At 32.8% G+C, this 12,031-nt stretch overlaps 1 protein-coding gene across 5 annotated transcripts in view; it reads left to right on the top strand.

Moving 5' to 3' along the window:
* The window catches only part of LOC128238336 (deleted in malignant brain tumors 1 protein-like), a 39,896-nt gene that overhangs the window by 15,816 nt on the left and 12,049 nt on the right, over positions 1-12,031 (top strand). For all 5 annotated transcript variants that reach the window (XM_052954162.1, XM_052954163.1, XM_052954165.1 and 2 more), the window contains 4 exons: positions 6,197-6,344; positions 6,706-6,875; positions 10,098-10,274; positions 10,705-10,872. In XM_052954162.1, the coding sequence (XP_052810122.1) occupies positions 6,197-6,344; positions 6,706-6,875; positions 10,098-10,274; positions 10,705-10,872 (663 nt within the window). The remainder of the gene's footprint in view (positions 1-6,196; positions 6,345-6,705; positions 6,876-10,097; positions 10,275-10,704; positions 10,873-12,031) is intronic.

The following is a 12,031-nucleotide window of genomic DNA, read 5'->3' as shown; positions in this document are numbered from 1 at the left end:
GTTTCAAAGAGGTTTTGATATAAAATTTATGTTTTCTGAACACTTTTTCTACAAAGGACTGAACTGTATGATTTAACTATATTTATCTTCAAATTGAACTATCTCGTCTTTCTTTGGGATTGAAACGCTTTCAAGTACATCTAATTAAAAATATTGCATACCTATTTCAGCTGATGATTTGAATGTTATCAATTTTAAACACATTCTTGATTCTTATTTTTTTAATAAAAACAACGTAATAACGTGCATTTAAAATGTTTTTGACGATATGGTATTTGTTTTGAAAGAATCAGATTTATTTATAATGTTCCAAAATATAACTGCCACATAATATTTTGTGAAGTGAATAAGGGTGTTTTCAGTACAGATTTTGATTTTACACGTTCATAATTTCAGCTTTACGCTATTTCTATTTTTCTTTTCAAAACAAACAAATGGTATTTTATTACAACTAGTCAAATTTAAATTCAAATTCAAATTTTATTTGTAAAGAAAGGCCTCCGGCCCATTATACCACACATACAATACAAAGCATAACATCTTTAGAGTTGTGATTCCTTAATGGCACTCATTTTTCCTTCTCTTTTTGTTTCATTATTACATTTACAAAGAATGCTATATTTTTTATTCGGTCATCGTTTAGACTTTGCATAAGATTTATGAAGTTTTGGATGTCTTGCCTACCCGTGTCCCATTTATAGATATAAAATTGCCTTTTTTGTCTGAATTTGTTACATTGAAAGAATACATGTAATTCATCTTCTACACATCTGATATCAAAATTAATAAAGCCATATCTACACAGTCTATTTTCCCTTTCGATACCCAAATGTCGATCGGTCTCAATAAACAATTTATGGCTAGAACATCGGAATCTCGCTAACGATTTCCTCACATAAAATAGAAAATGTAGATTAATACATAAATATTTTTCTGGATTTAACAAAGTTTAAAAATGCTTATATGTGTCACATCGTGTTGAGTCTCCCACATTTGTCTTTTACAATCAACTATCCTTTGCTTAAATGATATTAAAAAATCGCCAATATTTCCAACTTTCTGACTTAGCCAAACAAAACCAAAACCATACTTGAATAAAAAATTCTTTACAGACGTAACCCATTTTTTTTCTTCCACTATCATCATGTCGTTTAAGCATTACATAGCAGTTTCTTGGATAACGTTCATTTGGACATGTATAGCAGCTTGCACCAGTACTTAATACATTTTACATGATGACCAATACATAGAGGAAACCTCCCGCATTCACCAAATGCAACACAATCATTAACATTATTATTTACCCCAAGGAATTCCTAACAATTTTGAATTTGTACTTGTTCAAGAATATCAGATATTATGGTATTATATATTTCAGCAACGTAAACAATTATAGGCTTAAACATTGAATCATATATTTTAAAATATTCAGTGTGAGAAAAGTTTCCAAAAGCCCTCTGGTAGGCCTTTATAGGATAAAATGACTTCCGGCCTTGCGCAGCTAATTTTGATGTTGCCTTTGTCCAGGATAATTTTGGCGTGAATATGAGTCCTATGTACTTGTACACCGATGTAACATTTACCTGGGTGCCATTAAAATACCAATGCTCGTATGACCGCAGAGGCCCGCCATTTCTAAACACGATTATTTCTGTTTTTCTCTGATTAATAGTCATACCAGTATTTTCGTAGAATTCCGAATTTAATTGTAATTGAAATTCAATAGCAGTGTCAGCGCAGTTCCGCAAAGTCATCTGCAAAAAGTATGCATATTATATCCGCGATTTGCTCAGTAATAAAACTACCCGTATGTCCCTTTGATCGTAGGAAGGAAGATAACTCATTAATATATAGATTAAAAATTATTATACTGGTAACGTCCCCTTGTCGCGTGCCAACGTCACAAATAAAAGGTTGGTAACCGTGCCGCCGCCAACTCGGACACACCCGCGTAGATTTGAATACATAGACGTTGATAGACGGAAGAGCTTTCCCTGATGTCCTATTTTATGCAAATTTGTGAATAAGTTAGGGTGTATCAATCCTTCAAACGCCTTTTTAAAATCGTATAATACATAGAATCTCCCCCCGGGCTTACTGGTATATTTCTGAACCATACTTTGCAAAGTAAATATATTATCTGTTGTCGAATAACCAGTCCGAAATCCAGCTTGTGCCTCATCAATTTTGTTAAACTGTTCCGACCATGCACATAATCTGTCATGTATTATATTTGAAAATATTTTATACATAACGTTTAAAGAGAAATACCCCTGTAATTTGATGGGTCTTCTTTAGAGCCCGACTTGTGCCCTGGGACAATAATACTATCTCTACAAATATGCGGAAATACACCCGTATTTAAAACCCTATTAAATAATTGACACAAAACTGGAGTTATGGTTTGTTTTGTACTTCGGTAAAATTCAGCCGCAAATCCATCAGGTCCCTGGAACGATTTGGTTGATCTTCATTAAACAATAATCCTCGAAAATTGTTCGGCCATGTAGCAGGGTCTACGCGCAGAAGCTCTTGATTTCTATTACGTTGGGACATTAGTAACAATTTCCAAAAGGATTTTTGATTACAACTAGATAATACCAGCTCATTCCTTTTAGCTTGCTTGTACAATTGTCTTTTAGTGAAACACGTAATTTTGAAATATCTACGCAGTGAAATATAGTTTTGAAAATCTAACAACCCATTAGTCCATCGAAATATTCGTAATAGCTTAAGCACAGTCTCTATCCCAGTAAGTAGTAAATGTACCTAATTACCAAGTGAATGTGTCTTAAATATACCCAAGTTACTTATTTGCCACATGGCATATAAAAGCAATATTCACTTAATTTATAGATGATAACTGTTTCATAAGGATTTTTTATTGATATACAAATCTATTCAAGTATGACAAATGTCGACAGCGTTATTACTAATTTCTTCATTTCATTTGGCAATAAATAATCTTACAACTTGAAGTTAAACTTTCAATGTCCCTACTTGTAATAGTGCTTAACAAAATTAATATAAACTATTTTTGTCATATGCATGTAAGCCCATCCAGCTGGAAGTATCACTTCTTTTCAAGTCCATCCAGGGATTGTTCAACCTCATGTGTGAATATGCTAGTACCCAACGACCCCTGCATAAAAACAGATAAATAAATGAAATAAAAAATAAATAAAAATAGCAAAAACTTGTTTCTTTAAGTCCAGTAGGTGCCTCTAAAACCATAGCAACGCATTTCTATTTTGTCTTTTCTAGACCCAATAGGTCACCAGCATACCTCTGTATCGTGTAAAGCCAACTCATGATCAAGTAGACTCCAGAGACGGCTTTTAAAAAAGTACAGCAAGAGCTCCTTTAACCAAATTTTGGCTACCTACGCCATAATCTGATTTATAGTCACCACAGATTGATTGTTAGCAGGTCAACAGTGTATCCGAAAAACCTTTTGTCGGTCTATATTTGTGCCAAACATACAATAAAGAGGCTCAACGAAATGATATCGCGTGCTTAATAACCATCTAACGGATTCCTGTAGATAGGCCAAAAAGAAAAACAACAACCTTGATGGTTTTGCTTTACTCAAGCTAATTCAGTGTCCCGTAAATCCAAATTCTGCTGCAATAGTTAATCTCGTGTCAAATGTACCACAGGACGGGCCCTAGTTCTAAAATAAACAATTACAGCTACACGTTAGTCTGTCTTGTGTCAAGCAATCATCAGAGCAGCATTAAAATCACAATCAATTACAATCAGCATTCGTAATCACAGAATGCTTTTACACAAACTCTTCTGGAGTCTGACGATTTCTATTGTGACTACAGTCAAGCATATTCATGATAAACAAACCTCAGAGGGTCTATACTCGAATCAGTCGAGGTTTCAATTAGTTTAGCTGTGACTACAATGAAGCACATTAACAGCGAAGCAAACCCATTGACAGCTCTTTTTCATCTCTATCAGTGCCAAATAGAGTACACTTTGGCAATCATAAACCCCATTCAGAGCTAACCCCATGAGATGCTCTTATTACATAACCATTTCCAAAAAAACTGGTGGAGATCATACAGCCCAAACAGTTCATATCAAACCTAATCTGTCATCAAAAATCGTTTTGATGAGCCAATTTAAAGCCAACGAAATTATATGTGAATATGTAATTTTAGCATCCACAGTGCAAAAATAATAATAAAGCATAGTGAGTACCTCATAGATTACATACTGGCAAATATTTCGCAAAATCAAAAGAAAACAAACATATGGGCAGCTCTTATTGAGCCTAGAACTCAATGCCACGTAATACTCGTTATTTGATTAAGTGGTTTTATTGAAGACGTCCCAAGACCGTAACAGTTACAATCGTAACAATAAATTATGTTTACGATTCCATAAAAAGAAAGCTGATGTTATGGCATATTTAATTTACAATTAAATCGTCCCATATTGGATAAAGATTTGCATTAGCATCCAATACTGGAGCGTTATACAAGACATCTCATAATTGTGGCATTTGTACCTTGATATGATGGCATTGACTTTGAGTTTGTCAATGCAGGATGTTAACTTATGGGACAGAAGGATCATTGAAATAATACATTTTGAATGCCTTCTTGGATTTCTTGGTCCTTATTTTAGATATGTTACACGGCATTAATATTTAAAACTTATACAATAGTGCAATACCTTGAATGCATGTTAATTTTAAACCCTTCTTTATAAATAACACAACTGATAAAAAATGCCCTAAAATTGGTAAAATGATCATAATAAGGAAATCATGACTTTCACGGCAACCAAACAGTTTTCTTTTAAGAAAATTTAATATGAATTTTGAAAAAGTATATGTTTTAACATCTGAATAGCCATTAAGTATCACTTAACATAGCATTTATTCAGATCACAGTACGGAAACTACATATTATATAATTATGACTTTTGCGGCCATATTGGATGAAGCAAAAGTGGATACTAAGCTTTTTCAAATCATATTCCTAGTTTCTACAAATGTACCAAGTTTCAAATTTGAACTCAATGGGTACGATTTTTTTAACTGACATATGACCAACTAAAAGAATGGATATTGTGTCAAATATGGCCGTTATGCACTAGTGTGTTACAAAAGGAATGGAAATTAAACGTTTTTATTGTACAAGTGGCTACTTCTAAATTTTATTTGAAATGGTTGCATGATTACAATTTTAAAAGAAAAAAATTGCATCAGGAGTTGGCAACAATGTGTGTCGTGTCCGGGCAAAAATATATGATAAAATAGCGAAGAGAAGTTGGCATGTCGCATGCAAGACCGATGGCAGTATTTCAATGGGCATTATTGTATTTATAAATTAATTGTCAAAATCCTTATGTTTTGGCTTGTTATGTTAAAACATTTTGCTGCTAAGCTTGTGTCTGCATCTTTTCGCAAAAATATTGTCCGGACTTTAACATGTCCAGGGATAAGGTAATTCAAAAAAGGTCAAAGATCAAGCTCACATTAAGTCATTGATCAAATTCCTTGTATTTTGGCTTATCCGAGCTTTAACTTGGTCATATATTGTCGGATGACACAACTGTTTAGCCAACTTTCAGCCAAGTTCCGTAAACGAACATATATTAACAATTTTTTACATTCACCTTAACGAAGTATCACATATTAACTATTTAGTCACTTCTATTAAGAGTAGGATTCAATATAGTGGAGTATTAACACGGCTTAAGTCTTAACATAGACAAGCAAACAGAACATTCACTTGCCTTTGACTATCTGCATACTTATCGAACACTATTTGCGCAAGCCATTTTAACGCTAAAGTTGAAAACATGGTCGAATTGTGCCGAGTTTAGTATATAAAAACAAGTGTTTTACGGAATATAGTTACGCTAGTCCATTGGCATGCCTATTCATAACTCGTTCAATTTGCCCAAACCTTCTTACCGCGCAAACTAAATTCTGGTCGCATTGCAGCATGTCCAATAAGTATGTTTGCTACTACAATAAGTATGCTCAAGGGTTGCAAGACTTATAAGATTGTTCAAATTGTCGTAACCTTTCTATTATTTAATTTCAATAGTTTCAAGAAATATCGTCATCAATTCTGTAAGTCTACGGTTATCGGGGTACTCGCAGAAGATTTTTACAATGAAACGTTAACACGTTAGAATTAAGACTTACAATGTATTTTCTCTTCTTTAGGTTCAAGTGCTATTAGACTACGTAACGGCACAACGCAATTGGAAGGTCGTTTGGAAGTCTTTCACAATGGAACATGGGGTACGGTCTGTGATGATTATACGGATATAAACTTTGCCAAGGTCGTCTGTCGACAGCTCGGATATGTTACGTAAGTTATTTTGCTTTTTAGGTAAATTATTTAAAAAAAATCATTTGAAGTATTTCTTAGTCAAACATTTGTTGCTTTGAAATTATTTGTCTCGCTTTAATCACTTTTTCATGCAAAAAAAGTTCCAAATTTCTTGGCGGTATGGAATACACAAATTATAAAGTGAAAAGAACATCAGAATTGATTCAAGCCCAGGAATCGGAATCAATCGGGTGTCTATATATTTGAATTATTTGCAGTTTCTTTTCTTCAATATCAAAAACAAGTAAGCGTATGCTGATATAATCAGAAAGGGTCAATACTCAGAAAGAGTGCAGATCAAGAACGGAAATATGTATTTCTCAGACTTGTTCAATTCCAGTGACAATGTGACAGTACGTATGAATGCCTATTTTGGTGAAGGCAGTGACCCGATTTGGCTTGACAATGTTATTTGTCAAGGAAACGAGACTATGATCGATGCGTGTAGGTTCCAACCATGGGGGAAACACGACTGCAGACACAGAGAAGATGTCGGAGTTACATGTTATGGTAGGCTAACTATCTAATTCGATGGAGGCCGGTTCTCATCCATAGTTTCCCTTCAAAGAATATCAAGACATTATTCTGATGAAATATTTATAAGCAATCTTTTAAACATTGTACAGCTAACTCTGTATAATATAATGAAGCTCCGGATACAGTTTCTGGGGCCGATCTCATTCTCTTATAACGAATTAATTTAATGTAAGCACTCACGGGTATAAAGAATTAAGTCAAAAACGAATCGTCGGATGAAAAAACAATTTTTGATGTCTAAAAATGAAAACGTTTAATAGATTAATAACTTATTACAAAAGCGATTAAAAACTATATCATATTTTCAGGAAATTACAAAACTATTTCAAAAAACATAAAGGCCAAAACAGCTTTATATTCCCGTATGAAAAATATACACTGTATATCCATATCTACTTGATATGTTTCTCTAAAGCACAATTTCTGCTATAATTGATATTAATATAGTATTGATTCATTTCTGAATGTAAATGTTGAGCTCAAATACAGTTTTAATATAACCGACATGGCAAATGAAAAAGGGACATCAACTAAATTGAACAAAAGAGTATGTAACACGTCTATTATTATTATTATTATTATTATTATTATTATTAGGAGTAGTAGTAGTAGTAGTAGTAGTAGTAGTAGTAGTAGTATTTTTATTATTATTATGATTATTGTTATTATTATATTAGGATTATTATTATTATTATTATTATTTTTATTATTATTATGATTATTGTTATTATTAGATTATTATTATTATTATTATTATTATTATTATTATTATTATTATTATTATTATTATTATTATTATTTGCAGTTTCGGTAATATGTGTTAATAGTTAGATATTCGAGGTGTTCTCCGATCCATAACTTACAACGCAAGATTTCTCAAGAATTATACAGATACCGTCAAATAGAAGACCGCAGTTAGCAGCTACGTGTAAATCAAGAATCGTGGCACGATAACAGCGAGAGTAGCAATGACAACGACAATGGCCCACTCTTTTACGGCTGCAACGCAGATTCACGTTACGGTTAAACATTCCCTAGGCACGGCCTAACACAACTCTATTTCAGTAGGTTAAACATTCCCTAGGCACGGCCTAACACAACTCTATTTCAGTAGCATTGAATTACTCCATGGTAATGGGCGTCGCATAGTCGCTGTTTACTATGTACTGCCGGGATTTGCACAGTAAACTTGTCGGGACTGCGTCCAATTTTATTTCAAACTGATGAACTACCCTATCGCAATCGTAGCTTAATCTGAACTATCTACACATTGATACACATTAATTGTCCTCACCTCAAAATGCAGCAGGAATAATTACGAATTATGCAACGTTTCTATACGTTTTGTTTTGCGTCCAGTACGGTTCCATACAATGCTAAACGCTTTATTCATGGTTTAACTGCGACCACAGCTATATTTCCAACGATAATTTGTTGACGAGATAAAATGGCGATAATTCTGAAGCAACACATAAATAATCATTTGAACAGGTTCAAGTGTGAATATAGTTTAACATCAATCGAATGAAGGTAAACATAAGTTTTAGCGTTCTTATAAGTGATGTAAATAAGCAGGGATGACATGAGTATTAGTTTCTAAATGTCTACCTACTTCAGAAATCTGAGAATTGCGGTAAACGGTATACTTTTACCCGGTGGTTCGTAACGTTAAACTTATGACAGGTATGCGCAGCAATATGTAGCGATTTTCAAATAAAGTGCTCTCCCTTGACAAAGGGAAAATACCACTGCCTATGACAAGCAATCAGACTCAATTAAAAGGAAGTGAATAAAAACATTCGTTGCAGATATATTTTATATCGATTTTATCTATCTTTTCACGGATATCAAAACGTTTCCTTTTCAACAGTTTGAAAACCATTTGATTATGATAAGTATTTACTATTATGCAACTTAAAAAGTTATCCATAGACAGGTGTACGTTGGAAATTGTGAACGATGAATTTAATAGTCGTTACAACTCATTCAACAATATTTCATCGTCAGAAATTTTAAGCATGTATTCATCAGATATAAAAATAATAATAATAATTCGTGTTAATCACGAATTGCACTTATAACTGTTTACATTCCTTTTTTTAATTTCTGTATCTTGGATACATTCGTATGCATATTAGCAAGAAGCGATTGTTATTAAGGTAGTCATATTTATAGAATGTCGCACAAACCGGGATGGCTTCATATTAAGTAGACTTCTAGGTATATAGCATATGAAAGCTTTGTGTGATACATACGTATAACGTTTATTCGGCGCTGAATGAGCATGCATAGATATATATCATATACGAAGCGTAAAGAAATAAATTTGAGAATCGAATAACATCAATTTTATAAACATTTGGTACGTTGGCCAAAATTTATTATCTTCAATCTTCATTTTGATGCACTTTTTCCTAATAGCTGCATTCTAACATATCACAACTTTTAAGTATGTACGGCAAATCAGTTTAACTGCTTGTGTGATATGCTATGTATTATTTATGTTTAATCGACGCTCATTATTCATAAACCTATCCGGACACTCCCGAACAGCGCCATTCAATTAAAAGTCTGTCATTCAGATGCAAAGTATTTTATGCGACAAATAATAAAAGAGTGAACTTACTGATAAAGTTATATTTCCTCCCAATGTTATTTTACAAAACAAAGCGTATAACAACAAGCAGATTTAACATGACATAGTATTAGCAAGGAATTGCAAGGCATAATGGAACCATGACATACACAAAAATATTATTAACATTGGCGGTATATGAAGCTTTACGGTTGTTAGCCAACAAATACTATCAATTTCGATACACATTTCAATTGATAAATACTGATGATGAAATAAGAGCCTTAAATTAAACATGTTAATTTTACACTTATAAGTAAAATCATCCAGCCATTATGTTGAACAAAAAAAAGAAAATACAACATGCGGCTAATTCTTTTACTGAAACAAAAAAAAAAAAAACGCAATTGAAGTCGATTTATATCAAGGTTGATTTTTATTGTGAGTTTCTGTTGTCTTATGGTGTTTATGACAATACAATAATCATACAAATCAATTTCAACAAAATATGAAAACAATGTTGTCATAATGAAACATGTTACAGTACCTTAACGGATTTGCAGTGCAAGTACAAAGTTGCAATTGAAGTGTTATTGTTTGTTACATATTTGTTATCATAGTTGCCTGCTCTGCACCGGACGTAGAAGCCGCTTCCAAAGATTCTGGAGCAACGATTGTTTACAACACAACCGTAACGTACACATGCACAGGAGGCTACTTCCATACAAATGGCGATTTAATAAGAACATGTCAAGCTAATGGCCTGTTGAATGGTATTTCCCCAACTTGTACACGAGGTATGTTGGTTATTTGTTATTTTATTTCGGCTACTGGATTTTGAAAACCATTTTTACATTCTTATCGGTTTTTGAATACATCATATATCAATTTCAAATGTAAGCATGAACAAACAAAGCTCTTGAAATATAAAGGTCGAATCAAGATCGTCTTTCCCTACATATTATTTGATTTTAAGTCTAAATATTGGCATTCAGTATTTTATTTATTTGGTAAATCAGTAGCAAATCATGTTTTTCGTATAAATAGTGAACCCGTGCAAATGTCAATTTCATACTGAGGTACTGATACATGCAATCGTGTTTTTATTTTTAACTCCAAAATATACTGTTAATACGGTAAATTAGAATATGTCATACAATATTTAATTTTAGTTATTTAAGTAAGAATGGTGCCTACCTTTTTCTTCAACACGCTTTTTATACACAGATTGCGGTACTGTACCAGCGGTACCTCATAGTACATATACAACTCCCACAAACACCCTCCTCGGTGCACGTGTAACGTACTCGTGTGATTCTGGGTATTTCGTTTCGGGTACAGAGATTATTACATGTTTGACGAGTGGTTGGACCGCACGACCAGTTTGTCATCCGGGTAAGATTCGCATTGGGTATCGATGTTTGTAGCAATCGCAACATTTAATTTGAATTTCTCGAGAAAATTATATCCGTCTGAAATTCAAATGAAGTTATAAATGATACGTCTTATATTCCATACACATTAAGTTGCTAACACAACAGCAGTACACGTTTGAAAGTATATATCGAGCTGAAATGTCATATTGAAGTCAAACCCAAGGGCTTTGCCGGCTTTGCCTTCGTAAGGAATACACTGTTTTTACCAAGATAAAATATCACTTGCTTGACGTAACATTTTCATAAAAAAAAGCAGATATCTTATACATGCTTAGTGGTGTATGGAAAATGTTTCGTGTATATGACGAAGAACAAGAAAAGTATTGAATTTGTAAACATTAAAAGAAAACACGATATTTGTTTCCTATATGTACGAATCATAGTGTGATTTAACTAGCAACATTGATTAGAGAGTTAAAAATCAAACATTTTTATCGTAAATTCCAACATAGGAACGCTAAGCGAAATAATAATGATATAGTTTCATACTACAAAGAACAACAACATTTAAATAATGAAATCCTAGAAAACTATCGGTTTTGATATGATAGTATCAGCTGTATAATTTGGTAATTTTAACAATAGGGTTGGGAGTAATGAGGCTATGTAAACTAAGATTTAATTGTTGCATAAGCAGATCCGATTATAATTTCGATTGTATACCTTACAAGGCCTGTATCTACATGTTAATGAAATGTTTTGGTACTTTTTTACAGAAATGCATTTTGGCTTAATATATATGGAGTACAAGAAAAATACTTAGAATTATGCATGATGTGTATCGAAGTGGGTTTTTTGCACAACCATTTCTATAAAAGAGAAAGTTCTGTTCAGTTTTGTTTGTCCTTCTTTTCAAAATATAAGAAAGAAATACTTTATTACATTAGATGTTGTTACAGTTGTTGCAATAAAGAAAGAACATTTATATTTACAAGACTAAAGTTTTAAACTTTGATGTACCTCATGTATTTGAAACGTTTTTTTGTATATAAACTCGTTGTATTTGTTTGTTAAAATGCATATACACTTCGACCTTTTTGCTGTCAACATGTGGGTAAACAATGTATCCATCCATCTATCCATACATCCATTGATTTCACCCATCCATCTATTATGGT

Source organism: Mya arenaria, chromosome 6, assembly GCF_026914265.1.
Source record: "Mya arenaria isolate MELC-2E11 chromosome 6, ASM2691426v1".
NCBI lineage: Eukaryota > Metazoa > Mollusca > Bivalvia > Myida > Myidae > Mya > Mya arenaria.
The sequence above is the reverse complement of the archived record's forward strand: the minus strand, read 5'-3'. Positions and strand labels throughout refer to the sequence as shown.